This window comes from Dermacentor silvarum, chromosome 1 (assembly GCF_013339745.2).
Source record: "Dermacentor silvarum isolate Dsil-2018 chromosome 1, BIME_Dsil_1.4, whole genome shotgun sequence".
NCBI classification, from domain to species: domain Eukaryota; kingdom Metazoa; phylum Arthropoda; class Arachnida; order Ixodida; family Ixodidae; genus Dermacentor; species Dermacentor silvarum.
Window position 1 is genome coordinate 176,151,952 of NC_051154.1, and position 15,894 is coordinate 176,167,845.

General features: G+C 48.2%; 1 protein-coding gene across 1 annotated transcript in view; it reads left to right on the plus strand.

Moving 5' to 3' along the window:
* Positions 1–15,894, plus strand: part of LOC119436435 (ATP-binding cassette sub-family A member 2-like) — a 342,759-nt gene that overhangs the window by 194,337 nt on the left and 132,528 nt on the right. Inside the window, exons 30-31 of the mRNA XM_037703279.2 lie at positions 903–1,212; positions 3,548–3,864. Of these exons, the coding sequence (XP_037559207.1) occupies positions 903–1,212; positions 3,548–3,864 (627 nt within the window). The remainder of the gene's footprint in view (positions 1–902; positions 1,213–3,547; positions 3,865–15,894) is intronic.

Consider the following 15,894-nt stretch of genomic DNA (forward strand, 5'->3'; position numbering starts at 1 on the left):
ATTTTTTTTATAGGGAACTCAACATTCTGTCGTGAGCGTGCATTATCAGCCTTAAACAGTATGCAATATATTCGTTATAGCCAATGGAAAGTTGTAGCACACACACTGACTTTCTGCACCAGAAGAAGCAGGTGTAGCCTTCATGCCATGATTTCCGTCAAATTGTGAATTATGATTGAGTGTGTATAAATCGGTCAAATATACACAACTTCCTACCAACGCACTCGACACTGCACTGCAAGAAAAAGTGGTAGGATGGTGCTTTGTGCATTTTCTGATGAGTCATCATAATTAGGGAGTAATTAATTATATATTTATTGCTCAGTCAATATGCTTTGTTCTGGCATATAAATACTCAATCACAGACTTAGTATTTGCAGAATTTTATTATTGACTGTATGCATTACGAGCAAATAAAAATTATTTTTTATACATTGCTGCCAGAACACATCACATCAAACGTCCCGTCAAACATGGTAGTACCTCCAGCAAAGTTGTCATTTGTAGCAGTACAGAGCACATTGGAAGTGAAATCAAGGCATAGTGAACATGCAGGGGGTTCAATTCACCCAAAGCTGCTGCTTTTTCTTGACAGAACCGGCAGAAGCAAGCTGCGTCCACAAATGTGGAGATAGGGCGCCTGAAGGGGATGTGGTGTGCTGCCATCATTTTTATTTATGTATAATCAACCTTGTGGTATTCGTTGAATTCTTCAAGTGTAAACATTTTTTAAAGGGCTGTGTACTTGTACCGTCTATCACTTGTAGTATATCTGATGTCCCGGGTACAAAAACACATAGTTGGAGGGAGGCTGTGCTTATGCAATATTCTTTGTGAGACATTGTTGCTCTTCCCATGCTTCCGTGTTTCTGTGCCCAATGCCTTGTGGGCCCTGTCAACAGGGGAGGAGCCAACAGCTGGCGGCAGCTGGGTGAGCAATGGTCGCCGGGTGGAAGGAAAGTTACTGCTGGTGCAGCAGCTGAGTGCCATCCTGCTTAAGCGCTACTACTGCACCCGACGCAACTGGAAGGGCCTCTTCTCACAGATCTTGCTGCCGGCCTTTTTCGTCAGCATTGCCATGTCAGTGGCTCTAACAGCACCTCATGTTGAGGACCCTCCACCCTTGACATTGTCACCATCCCGGTATTACAACTACACTCAACCCCGAGGCAACGTGGTTCCTTATGCATTTCGAGACGAGCCCCGACCCAAGTGAGTAGCCTCAAGTTTCCAGTGCTACTTATTTATGTTTTTTGTGTTTCGGTTGGGAGGACAGTGTTGGAATTTGCATCTAGGCACCTATGTTGTGGTGTTTTGTGCATAGGAAGAGAACTGTCCTCTGCATTAACCCTTTGCGGTCATGAGCATTTACCTAATTCATTGTTGCTCTAATCAGGTATACAGAAGCATATTGAGTGATTTATTTAGAAAAAATTTATTTATTTCTTAGGCTCTCAACAGTACTTGAGCACTGTGCGATAGCGCTCAAAGCACTTTCCTGGGTGGAGGCCAGGATTTCTGCTGCAGGCCTGTAGGGTCCTCATTGTTGCTTTCTCCTAAAGTGCTTTCATCCAAGGACATTTGTTGACCATCTGAAGGCGAAATATATTCATCCACCGCACTAAAATCATCTTCTGATTCACTGAATGCATGTGAATTTCGTCCATAAAACACACGCACAGAAAACGTTGTCATTCTGTTGGCGCTTCATGCCACAAATCATGCGAAAATTCCTTCAAGCATCAAGGAATGAAAAAAAATAATAAGGGCTGCCCTTTTCTGGAGACATTGAAAAGTGCATCTATTAGTTGAAAAAATTCCCGAAAGCTGGCGTTACTAACCCAAATAACTGGCGAATGTGAGCACGTGCACGTGTCAGGCACTTCCTGACATCTCACCGGAACCAATATTTCTATTTGGTGGGAGGAGCCCGAGAAATGACCCCAAAGGGTTAAAATGATGCATGTGGAAGACAGTGAGGCTGCCCTGGAATAGAGTTGAATGCCTATACAATGAATGCCCTTACTGTGATGTGGTCTGTGTAATGAGGGGAAATATAAAGCTCCAACCATTTTACTATATGGCACATGCTTGGTGGGTCTCTGCAATGAAGCCTTTTACAGGGAATTTGCCTCTTTAACCCAAATAACTTATGCAGTGCTAGTTGTATCTTAGTTTTTGTAGCAAACATACATGAAAACATGTGAATTCTCTTGGTAGCAGTCCTGTGTTTTCAATGCAGATACTTTGTGCAGCAGTATTTGTGATTCTCAGGTGGTATAGTACTGCAAACATGAAAACGCTATACACTGTGCTTTGATTTTGGCAGACCCCCTTTTAAAACTAACTTTGCATGGGCACCATACTAGTGACAATCCGAGACCCTCCATCAGTTGCTCCATCACATTTGGCTTTGCCTATATGCATGCGTGTATGCATGCGTGTATATCTGTGTATGCACCGGCTACAGGATTCTCAAAAGGGAATATCTCTGCATGGGTGAGCTGTGTGTGGTTTGATAAGCTTACCAGTTTCAGCTTTAGTCTACTCCCATGTTCTCTGGAACTGGTTGGCATTGTCCATTGCTTTAATGCTTCATACGTAGATACAGTGATTGTTATATTTTTTGGTGTTCTGGCACACTCGGCCTGATACAATCAACAATCAGCGCAGGTTGCTACAGGGTTTCAAAACATAGGCAGTTTAATTGCATAGTGCTGTTCACAGTACGAGAAAAAAAGAAGGCTATGTTCAACAAGTGTCCCAGGACTTTTCCCTTTTTTTTTTTCCCCTCAGTAAAAATCTTCTGAATCTGCTTTAAATAAAGATTGTTTTGTTTCACTAATGTTTGCTAATGAGCTAGTTGGTTATGCATTCTTTGTAGCAGTGTTACAGTACATACACACGCAGGAAAAAAACCAAAAAGGGACAGGACAGAGGGCTGACCATGACTAGGCATAGGTCGAAAGCTTCTGAACAAGGCTTCTGCATCAGGAGGCAACACTTTTTCCTCGGATGCAAAGTGCTACCGTGCTGGCCTTGCAATTTGCGCTGGTGATGACAGGGACCAAGCGATGTGGATCAGACAGAAAGATTGAGAGACAGCCTGCAGAACTTGATATGAAATTCAAGGGCCGCACTTGTTTTTCACAACTTTGATGAGGTGCGGCCCTTACACGGGACCGAACCTTTTGGTCAAAATGGTGCCGGCACAGCCAGCGACTTCTGCACACCCCAGCTCTTGCCATCTAGTAGTGGCATGCGGAAGCACACACCGCACGAAAATTCACCGATGCGTGCTTGCGGCATCGGGGCACTGAACACGATTGCTTCTCCATTGGAAATTGCCAAGTTGGGGGTGCTGCCCTTACACGAGTGCAGCCATTACAAGGGTGCAGCACTTACATTAGTACAGCCCTTACACGTGTGCAGCCCTTACATGAGTCTATACGGTAATGCATCACCAACTAGTACACCAGCTAAAATTATTGAAGTTCATATCTATCATATTAAGAAGTGTGATTGAAATGTCGTTTCTCCTGCATAGGTGGAACCTAGATGCTGATGCACAGCACTTGGCAGCTACCCTTCGACTTCCATCTGGTGTTGGTGCCACTTGTGTCTTACTGTGGCCTCTTAATGGAAGCAGCAGCATCCTGGTACCTTCGTCCAATGGAAACTACTCTGAGCGCTCACTTGACTGGGATATGTTGGACGCCTTTGAGCCTGAGTGCCGCAGTGTATTTGTGCCCGGGCTTCCCTTGGACAACTTTGTGCCACCCCTTCCCACAGTTGAAAGCCCCACTGGAGATTCAGTGGATGTTACCACGTCGCCAGGAAATGTCTTTCACCTCGTCAACATTTGTGAGCATACTTTTGTTTTATCTACATTTTGTGTAGTTGGCTTTTCTTCCTTAAGTTCTGACATAAAATGCAAGTCCAAAAGTAGGTTCATAATGTGAAACTAGAACATTCGGAGAGGAGAAACTATGGCTCTTTTAGGCAGCATGTGTGAGTTGGAGTACTCAAGTATTTAGGGCAAACTTTAGCTGGATGCCACCTCAAATTTCCATATTTAAATACATGTCAAATGTTGAAATGCTTTCGTTATACAACTGCTGAACAAATCTGAATGAAATTTGTTGCATTTAAGAGAGAAAGTTAAATGCTAAGAATTGTTGGGATCAAAATATTGATTTACGACCTAAAATTGTTTTGAAAAAACTGCCGAAAATTGGTACGTGCAAGAAATATGGAAGCACAATATTTACAACTCAGTAACCGCACTAAAAACAGATATCCCAATCCTGTGAAATGTATGTTTTATATCAGATAAAACACAAAACTGTGATTCATTAGTTTACAGCTTAAGAGAAATTATTACGTTGTGTGAGTGGATTTGGCAAAAGTCTTACAAATTAGTGGTATATGAGCCGCGTATAATATATACGTAAATTTTGTTCACCTTTGATATGTGCCAATAGATGCAGTTTACAAATCTTTTTTATGAGCTACAGAGTTCTAAAGTTGATGCTTCAGTTTATGAAATTTTTCCATTTTTCAGATACTTTTCTAAGAAAAATTGATGGCACATACATGACATTTTTAGCGTCTTAGATGCATCCTCAAAGCATCCTAGATTATTTACTATAATAGCTTTTTCACGCATTTCGTTTTCGTTTCCTAGGAGGTATATGTGTCATGACTCAGAAGATGGTCACATGGGAGCAGGACATCTTGGTGTTTTGGCACTCACTCCTGCTCATTCAGTGGTCTGTTATGCTGCTACATTGCACTGTGCAATGAATAGCAGTATAGCAGACGACTAAGTTCAGTAGCATTACTCTAGCTGTCAAAAATTGTTTTGCATTATATGGATACCCATGTTTAATTAAAGTACCATGAGTGATAGATATTTTTCTGAGTATACTGTATATTCTTGTGTAAGGGCTGCACCCCTAAATTGGGGTCGCAATATGTAAAGTATGTAAAATATGTAAAAAACAAAATTAAGAAAATTATCCATGCATTGACCACACACTTTCTTCCTAAGTGCATACCTTGCCATCCATAGTTGCACAGCCTATGCGACTCCATCTCCAAGCAGTATCAGTGTGGTGCATAGAGGCATATGGCATGGCGAATCGAGGTCCTTTTTTGGTCTGATTGTCACTTCTGCAGTTGGTAGTCTGCTAGAGCTAAACGCATTGACTGACCGTCAGTGTTGTTACAAAATTCATATACCGGCATCCCACAGCTTCTTTTGTTGCACATTTCCCTGTGTACATCTATTTATGAAATGTTCGCCGCTTACCATAGGCAGTGTCTGCTCTTGTGCGCCACCCTAAGCATGTGTGAATTGGGCAGAGATACTTTCTGTGCTTCATGTTTACTTTTGATACTTCTGTGCAGTGAGCTTTCATCGCTAATAGCTATTGCTGAAAGTAGGGCTAGTTTGTTACAGGCATTATGAAACATAGTTACAGCAATAAGGAAGACGAAGACATAAACATGAAATTCACAAAATGTCTTTGTCTTCTGTAGCTCTGTAACCATGCTTCATAATGCTAGCAGCCAACTAGTGCAGCTTTCAGCAACCAGCATTTGTCATGTGCATTTTGTGTTTATGCCTTCGTCTTCCTTAGCACTGTAACTGTGTTTCATAAAGCTTTCAGTGCTCTCATACCATCTGAAACATACATCAATGCTATTGATTGTCATTTCGTGTGAAAACCCCAGTCAAACCTTCCACGTGCCATGATGTCTGAATACGTGTCCAGTGATGATGTCAACTTTGAACAGTGTGCATCTGGTGAGCTAGACTCCAGTTCCACAGTTACATGCCAGCAGTGACGAATGAGGTAGTAATTGAAGCTAAATAAAAGACACAAAATAGTTCACTGTGCCTTTCAATGATGCTGTGTGCCTTTCAGTAATGCTGTACAAGTAACTGTAAGAGCACCACATTTTTTACATTTATTGTAATTAGGATCACATGAATTTTCATTACGTACCACGAATGAGTGTGCATAAACATAAGCTTAGCATGCTGTTATGGCAAAGTGGAAACCTGGCTTGAGTAACCTTTCTGTAGTAAGGAAGAGGGACGGTGCAGTGGGGCATCCTTACCAGCGCTGTCTAGTGGGTCAGTCTCTCCAGCGCATCCCTCGGACTACGCCGTTCGCGCTTGCGGTATCCTGAACTGATCCAACGGTCGGCCCTAACGCTTGCGTGCAATAAACGTCTTTATAAGTGGTGGAGAGTGCTACGCTCGAACGCATCCTGGAGCTTCGATCCCGTACCCTCCCTTCAACCATGTCTCAGGACGCATCTCAGCCGACGACCCAGCGAACGCCTCCTGCACCCTCCGTCATGTGCTTTGGTCTACCTCACCACAAGGATCCTCCTGTTTTCAGTGGCACTGACAACAACGACGTGGAAGACTGGCTGTCCACGTACGAGCGAGTAAGCGTCATCAATAAGTGGGACGATGCCGCGAAACTAAGCAACGTGCTCTTTTACCTCGCCAGCATGGCTAGCCTCTGGTACAACAATCACGATATGGAAATTCCCACATGTTACGCGTTCAGGACCTCATTAGCAGCTGTGTTTGGTCGTCCTGCTGCGCACAAGGTGCAAGCAGAATCCCGCTTGTGAGAACGAGCTTCACTAGCTACATCGAAGATATCCTGGACTTGTGTAAGCGCGTGGACGCGACGATGTCCGAATCAGACAGAATCAGAAACGTTATGAAAGGAATCGAGGACGCTGCTTTCAACATGCTGCTCGCTAAGAATCCACAATCCGTCACAGAGATCGTTAAGTTATGCCAAAGTTACGAGGAGCTACGTAGGCAGCGCTCATTGACTCGTCGGTCTTCATCACGCGATGAACACATCGCTGCTCTGGCTACCACCTTCGACCAGACCGCACTGCTTGCGGAAATGAAAGCATTCATTCGGGAGGAAGTAGCACGCCAACTCTCCTTGGTACCCTTTGCTCAGCCGCCGCATGTGCCACAGCCCGCTTCGACTATCGTGCCTCTGCTCCGCCGCGCCATCGAGCAAGAAATCGCCGAGGTCTTGCCAGACCAACGCCACCATGTTCACCATGTGTGTGCCACTAAGCTACACTGAGGTCGTGGCACCACCGCAACAGGCTCCAGCACCAGCACCGCTCAGCTACGCTGAAGTCGTCGCGAGGCCCCACCCACTCTCTGCTCATGTGCCCCTCACTTATGCCGACGTCGTGGCTAGGCCACCAGTGCAGCCCACTATACAGTCCTATCACCAGCCGGTCCATACAGGGCGCGCTCCGATGTGGACGGGACCAGCCACAGCGAACCGGTGGCGTACATCTGACAACCGACCTATATGCTTTGCCTGCGGCTACGTCGGTCACATGGCCCATTTCTGTAATCGTGTGCAGCCACCCAGCGTCGCATCATCCATGATAAATCGTTCGCCCCGTCCATATTACGACCCACCTTCCGGTGTGTCACCGACATACCGCCCGCCGCTGAACACCCGCCGTTCCCCATCTCCACGCCAGCGCTCATTATCGCCAATGCGGGCTCGTGCCATCCCTCGGGATGAGGAAAACTAACAGTCGCAGTCCAAGAGGCAAGGGCTACGACAACGTCGAAGTGCACAAGTCCTCATTGCAGCCTATCCAATGTGATAGACATGTTTGTCGACGGTGTCCGCACGTCTGCACTGATTGACACAGGAGCAGCCGTATGTGTTATGGACGCTACACTTTGCCGCTTAATTTGGAAAGTCACGACGCCCCTGTCCAGACTATCTCTTCGCACAGCCAGTGCTCAGCATATTCGACCCTTGGCGTCTTGCACTGCTCGTGTAGAAATTCAGCACGTTGTATACCCCATAGAATTCATCGTTTCCTCCTGCTCTCACGATGTCATCCTCGGCTGGGATTTTCTCTCGCGCCACAGTGCCGTTATCGATTGCGCACGGGCCGAAATAGAACTATTGCCACTGATAGATTTGACACCCACTGACGCTCCGTCGCTTTCCAGGAAACTGATCGTCGAAGCTGACACTCAGGTTTTTCCCAACGCCTCAATGATCGTGTCCATGCACTGCAGTGGCCTCTCGGACGCCATTGCATTACTTTCGCCGTCTGGCCATTTCTTCGCAAGGAAGGGCCTGTTGCTACCTTTTGCGACCGTGGACATCATCAAGGGCACTATCACAATTTTTGTTTGCAACCCGTGCCCATACTCTGTCATGCTGCTCCGAGGAGAATGTGTTGGTACCGTGGAAGCCATCGACGACGTGCAAGTTATCGACGTGCCCAACTAACCGAATTGCACAACCTACCGTATGCTCAGTGCTGTTTCTACATCTGACGCATTGCCCAGAGATGTATTTGGTTCCTCCATTGCTGGAACCCTTACAGCGGCCCAGCGTTCGCAGCTGCTGTCCCTCTTGGAAGAATTTTGTTCGTCTTTAGACATGGGGCAAGCTTCCCTGGTTCGGACTTCAACTGTAACGCACCGCATCGACACAGGCTCTCACCCACCATTGTGACAACGCCCGTATCGCGTTTCTGCCAGCGAACGTCATGTGATTAACGAGCAAGTTGACGACATACTTCGGCGCGAAGTAATTCGACCCTCGAAAAGTTCATGGGCTTCTCATGTCCTTGTTACAAAGAAGGACGGCTCCGTAAGGTTTTGCATCGATTATTGCCGGCTCAACAAGATCACTCGCAAGGACATCTATCCCCTGCCACGCATAGACGACACAGTTGACTGCCTGCAAGGAGCAGAGTTCTTTTCATCTTTGGATTTGCGTTCCGGGTATTGGCAAGTGCCTATGGAAGAAGTCGATTGGCCGAAAATAGCCTTTATCATGCCCGACGGCTTGTACGAGTTTAACGTCATGCCTTTTGGACTCTGTAATGCACCCGTGACATTCGAGCGCATGATGGACACAGTTCTGCGAGGCTTAAAGTGGCACACATGTTTGTGCTATCTTGACGACATTGTAGTTTTCGCGCCCGACTTCACCACGCACCTCGAACGCCTCCGGCGTGTTTTGACGTGTTTATCGAATGCCGGCCTACAATTAAACATATAAAAGTGCCGATTTGCTGCACGGCAACTCACGATACTTGGCTATGTTGTATACAAGGACAGAATTCTCTCCGACACCGACAAACTTCACACCGTTGCCGAATTCCCCAAGCCAACGTCCATAAAAGAATTGCGCAATTTCATCGGTCTATGCTCTTACTTCAGACGCTTCGTTCGGAATTTCACCGCCATCGTATCGCCCCTGACGAAGCTCCTAGGGAGCAATGGGCTTCTCACCTCGTGGTCATCAGGGTGCGACGTGGCATTCACGAGTCTTCGTCGTTTGCTGACTTCCCCCCCAATTTTGCGCCACTACGACCCGACGGCCCCTACAGAGGTACACACAGATGCCAGCGGTGCTGGCTTTGACATTGTCCTCATGCAACGCAAGCAAGGGTTCCCTGAGTAAGTCATTGCTTATGCCAGCTGAACGCTTACAAAAGCTGAGAATAATTACACCGTGACAGAAAAAGAATGTCTCGCGATCATCTGGGCTCTTACTAAGTTCCGGCCATATTTGCATGGCCACCCATTTGATGTCATCGTGGACCACCATGCACTATGTTGGCTGGCGTCATTGAAAGATGTTGGCTGGCGTCATTGAAAGATCCGTCTGGCCGTCTTGCACGTTGAGCACTTCGCCTGCAAGACTACGACATCTGCGTACTCTACCGCAGTGGACGACACCACTTGGACGCTGATGCCCTCTCACGCTCTCCCTTGGCTGACAACAATATATCTCAGTTGACTGTGTCTTCCATCGACCTTCGCACCATCGCTTCCGAGCAGCATAAGGACCCCTGGATTGCGTCGATTATAGGCTGGCTCTCTGATCCATCGACCATGTCAACAACCCGCGCATTGCGCCGTCAAGCTCATCATTTTGCCATTCCCGACGACCTGCTTCACCGGCGCAATTACAGCTCTGACGGCCGCCAGTGGTTGTTAGTAGTGCCTCGCAGCCTGCGTTCTGAAATATGCGCAGCTTTCTATGCCGATTCCCAGTGTGCCCACTCTGGCGTTTGCCAAGACTTACCAGCACCTTCAACAGCGGTACTACTGGCGAGGGATGTACAGCTACGTTCAAAAGTTTGTACGCTCTTGTCCCGATTGCCAGCGCCGGAAATCTTCACCCTGCCTCTCCCCAGCTGGGCTGCAACCTTTACCTTGCCCAACCCGGCCCTTTGGGTGCGTCGGTATAAATTTGTACTGGCCCCTTCCCATTACAATCGGCTGGAAACCGCTGGGCCATTGTGGCAGTTGACCACTTTACGTGATACGCTGAAACTGCAGCGCTTCCGGCAGCTACAGCGTGAGACGTTGCCTCCTTCCTGCTTCGTCGATTCATCCTATGTCATGGGCCACCCCAGGAGCTGCTCAGTACCCGCAGACGTGTCTTCCTCTCCGAAGTAGTTGAAGCTGTTCTCAAAGAGTGCCATGTTGTTCATCGCACAACAACGGCGTACCATCCTCAAACCAATGGACTCACGGAACGATTCAACCGTACGCTCGGCGACATGCTCTCAATGTACGTCTCCTCAGACCACACGAACTGGGACGCCATTCTGCCCTTCGTCACCTACGCATACAATACCGCTACGCAGAGCACTACTTGTTTTTTTGCCATATTTTTTATTGTACGACGGCACCCATTGCACACCATCAACACAATGCTACCATACCGGCCCGACGCATCTGAATGTGCGCCCATATCTGATACGGTGAGACATGCCAAAGAGTGCCGCGACCTCACCCGGGCCTTTACCTCCAATCACCAAGAGCGCCAGAACACTCGCGGTGACACCACCTCTGCGCCCACCTTTCTTCCTGGAACGCTTGTGTGGCTCTTAGTTCCTTCCGCTGCACCTGGTCTGTCTTCGAAGTTAATGCCCAAGTATGAAGGTCCCTACCGCATCATCGAGCGTGCATCACCCGTCAACTATGTGATTGAGCCCGTTGAATCATCTTCGGACATGCGCCGTTGCAGACGCGACATTGTCAACATCGAGCGCCTCAAGCCGTATTGTGATCCAGTAATACCGATGAGCTGTTAGGTCACCGGATGGCTCCCTTTTTCGTCCCCGGGGTAATTGTAGTGAAGAAGAGGGACGATGCAGTGGGGCATCCTTACCAGCGCTGTCTAGTGGGTCAGTCTCTCCAGCGCATCGCTCGGACTACGCCGCTCGCGCTCACGATTCTCTGAACTGATCCAACGGTCGGCCCTAACGCGTGCGTGCAATAAACGCCTTTACATTTCAGACATATGTGACTGGCTAAGTTGCCCTTGTTATACTGATCAAAGGGCCTTTTCTGCTTAAAGCAAGCATTGCAGCTTGGGCTTACTGTGATCAAAATATTTAAGTGTAGCAGAGACTCTGGTGGGCTCTGTACTACGGCATGAGTAGTAGCACATTTTATGTTGAAAGTGTTGCTTGGGTGAAATTGTTGCTAGCACTGACTGCTAGGCTAACACATTTTGGAGCAACCACACCACCGCCACAAACATCAATGTGCACTCACTCTATGAATGGCTTACTAAGCCCAGCCAAGCTTGTAAAATATCTTTTGGTGAACCAAAAGCAAGCTAGACATGCTGGTGCAAGCTTGTGCAATTAGGTTGACAATTAGCTTTAATTGAAATTACTTATTCATTGCTCACTGTGTGCCTCTTGTTCTTCTCATGCCTGGGCATTTGCTCCCATTGTAAAGCCCATGTCAGCAGCCAAGTGTTCGTATATGTGAATTTCTAGGCTCCATTTTATGACTTGCCAGGGGGAAGTTAACCCCTTAAGTGCTCTATTTTTTTTACTATTTCCGAACCAAAAGTGCCTATTTTTTTTATTGCCGATTTCGAATCTGATTGTACTAAAAAGCAGCTAGCCGATGTTGAAAAAATATTTGCACCACATACTTAGTCAAATCAACACAATAAAGTTTATTTCGGAACAATACATAGGAGACCAGCTACCTGCTGCTAATATAAATAAAAACCTTATAAAAAACAGTTGCAGACGTCACATATTTGTTCCCTTGTGTAGGCTAAGTACCCTTGGGCTATTTCACTCCGGAAGCTTCGGGACTGTGTGGAAAATTTCGAAACATGGAATAACGCAAAGCGGCTTGTTGCAGCTCCTGCACCAAAAGCGAGTTTCTTTTCTCAACTTTTTCCCGTTTTCTCCTCGCTTCCGACAGCAAATGAAGCATTTTTTTGTTGGCGCTGCTTTGGTTTCGCTTGGCGGGATGTAAGAAGCAAAGTGCCGTTCCTTGAGACGCACAGCATCAAGCACATCAGACGGTCGGCCGCGCTTTGTCTTTTTTGAAGGATCAAGGTACCTAGTCAGGATCGCCTCAATTAGGGCGAGGCGGTAGTCAAGGTGGCTCATCTTCCCTCCGTCTTTTTGGTACAAGACAAAAGAGTTAAACGTCGCTTCATCGATCAAGTGTCGAAAGATCTTCTTGTAGTAGATCTTCTGCCGTTTTCTAGGGACAGGGTAGTCGGACAGCATCTGATCTGACTTGTCCACATCGCCCATCGTGTGATTATAATCACGCACGATGCTGGGCTTTGTGACGTCTCGCCCTTTAGAATCTCTGAAAGTCTCCATGCTTGCAGTGTGCACTGTGCTCATGACGGAGACTACTTTTTTGTCTCGCTATTGAAGAGCAATACATTTACCGCGCTGGTAGGCTTGCACCTCTCCCTTCTTCAGCTTCTTCGTCTGGAAATCTGGAGGCATGTCTTTTCTGTTTGGTCTCACGGTGCCATACACATCCGTGCGGTGCTGGATGAGGAGGTCGACGAGTTCTGGCGAAGTATAGAAGTTGTCTATCGTCAGGCAGTACCCCTTGCCTAGCAAAGGCTCGATGAGCTTCATAACAACTTTGGTACCCATTGGTGAACATGGTTGAAGATTTGCTGGCGTGCCTAGATTTGTGCCCTTTCCTGTATAGATCAAGACATCCCACACATATCCCGAAGATGCCTCACAAAACAAGAAAAATTTCAAGCCAAATCTTGCTCTTTTGAGCGGGATGTATTGCACCCATCCAAGTCTTCTTTTGAAGAGCATTAGACTTTCGTCTATTGATATGTCTCTTTCTGGTATATATGCCGAGCGGTAGTTCCTCAACAATCGCTCCAAAAATGGCCATATCTTGCACAGCTTTGGCTGTGGATGGTTACTAAGATCGGTGATGCTGGCATTGTCCACAAAGTGCAACATTCGCATAATTAGCAGAAACCGCTGGCAGGACATAACCTCTCCGAAAACAGGTGTAGACAACAACTTGTTCTTGGACCAGTACCACTGCTGTCGAGGCTTGTGAGCTATTCCCTGCAGTAGCAGGAGTGCAAGGAATACCCACATCTCTTCCTTTGTAACCGGCACCCATTTTTTGAGGCGGGAGTGTTCACTCGGAGGAGAGCGTTTCAACGTTTCAACCGCTTTGCGATTGGTTTCGTCTACCACTAGTGATATGAGTTCATCGTCCAGAAACTGCTGAATATATTCCATAAGGTCATCTGATGATGACAATTTGAAAGTCTTGCCTGGAATGGCCAAGAAGGGAAAGCGTGGAGGCTTCACAGGAGGATTGTCCACATCAAGCAGGATCCACTGGCGAGCACTCGCGATGTTCGCTTCCGAGCTGTCTTCATCATCACCGGAGGAGCTGCTCAATTCACCGTCATCGCTGTCATCACTTCCGCACACAAGATAAACATCTGTATCCGAATCATCATCACTCGAAGAAGATGACAAAAATGAAAAGCTTCTTTTTCGCGTTGACGGACCAGCTATGCATGGGTCGCCGCCACCGCACGCCATCTTTTCATACAAAAACCGCGCTCCTACCGCAGAACAAAACTAAATCATCGAGTAAATGCTGCCATCTGGCGGATTACACGCAATTTAAGCCGTAGACGAGCGCTTCTCGTCCTGAACGCTAGAGGGGTGTACCTATTCTGCTAGGACGAGCTCTGCTCATCCAAAGCAGTTCGGGGACAGTTTGGGCAGGACGAGCTCTGCTCGTCCAAAGCACTTAAGGGGTTAAAAGCACCCAAATCCCAGTCAAGCAAATAACAGTTGTCGGGATATGGGGGGATGCCAACGGCCCTCTGCCTCGACACACCGAGCCCCGCGGTTGGCGCATGCCTGCGCAGCAACCGCGGTCCGGTACAAGCTCGAGGAAACAATAGACGACAACCACGTGTACACTCGGAAAGCATTTATTACGACTGCAACTAACACTTCGAGCAGGCCAGCTAGCTATAGTTGACATCGCTGAGGGTTCCCTCGAAGAGAATAATACACTAGGTAAAGAAGGGCTTCCGACTTACCAACTGGGGGAATACGGAGGGCCGCGGCGTTTGCCGCGGCAAGAACGTGGTTGACTAACCACGTGCGGGAGTACGGGAGCGACGGCGGAGACTTCCGCCGTCGCCGCTTGCTGGAGACCAAAGAGACCCGGTCGATATCAGCGGGATCTCACGTGACCCACCCGGTGGCGCTGATAGCGCTTGCGATTCCCGCGCGCCGCCCGCGGAAGGAAAGTTTCCCCTCTCCCAACTCTCCCTGGCACGCATGCGCTTGACACGACGTTCGCTGCCCGTGCGGCGGTTATGGGACCCGAGGATTCCCACATCCCTCCACCCTTAAATATTGCCCTACGACGGAGAAATCACTGGAACGACGGCATTGACAAAGTATCCGGGCAGATGCGATGGTAAACTCCGGCAGGAAATGTCCGAATCCACGTTGATAGGCAGCACAGTCCTGTGTGGTGGCCGCCCACATGTGGCAGCTGTCACAGTGGTTGATGATGACGGGGGCTGAAGATGGCTTGCCCTCAAGATGCGCGCCGCAATGTCCACCCGGGAACAGCGGGTCAGGACTTTCTCGAAGAGGCGCGCGCGCCGGCACGATGAACCTCGCACCGACGCACCCTCGTGGGAGTATGATGGTAGGCCTCCCTCCTCGTGGCTGTCATGTGCTGTGGCATCGGGCCGCGAACAGGGAGGGGCCGAGACAGCTGGCAGGGACGTGGACCATGGCAGCAATAGCAAGTCGAGGCGGCTTCACTCGTTCTGCAAAGTCGCTCAAATGCACTCCACAAACACTTAGAATTAAGGCAGTAGAGGCCGCCGCAGCGTCGGCCGTCTGACACGATGCTGAACCACCCGTCTACCGCATAGCTTTATGCGGCAACGAGAAAAAAAAAACAATCCAGTTCGTTTGAATGAAGTTATTCGCTTCGACCGAATTTTTCCGGTCCGATACAGCGCGAAAGTGTGCGATGCTCGTATGAACAAAGCGCTCTCTGGTACCCCGAGATTTCGGTTATTCCGCCCGCAAAATATTGAGTTCATCTGAACAAAATAAGCTTTCTATTTCGAACGAGGTTTCTCCGCTCGGGCGAGTATAGTGTAACTAGCGAATCCGGTTGCACCCGCTAAATGTCGCGGCATGGTAGCCTTCGAACATGCGACCGGCAGCTCCGCAGAGCCTTAGGCCTAATCGCGTCCATGACGGATACCAATGCCACAAAAGACCCATAAAGGGTTCCAATGAGCCGCCGCGAGGAGATGCAGGCCTAGCTAAGCGGTCCCCGCTCGCTGCTCAACACGCAGCTTCCGAGCAGACTCCTGGGACTGCGCCCCGCTGACGTCCTAGCCAGCGTTTCCGGCGCCCAGCTCCCAGAGCCAAAGATACAGAAAGGAGGCTATTTACATATGTACAGGGAAAATCGACCACCGCGCCGGCTGCTGCACTCACTCACTTCGGGCGTACTCTTAA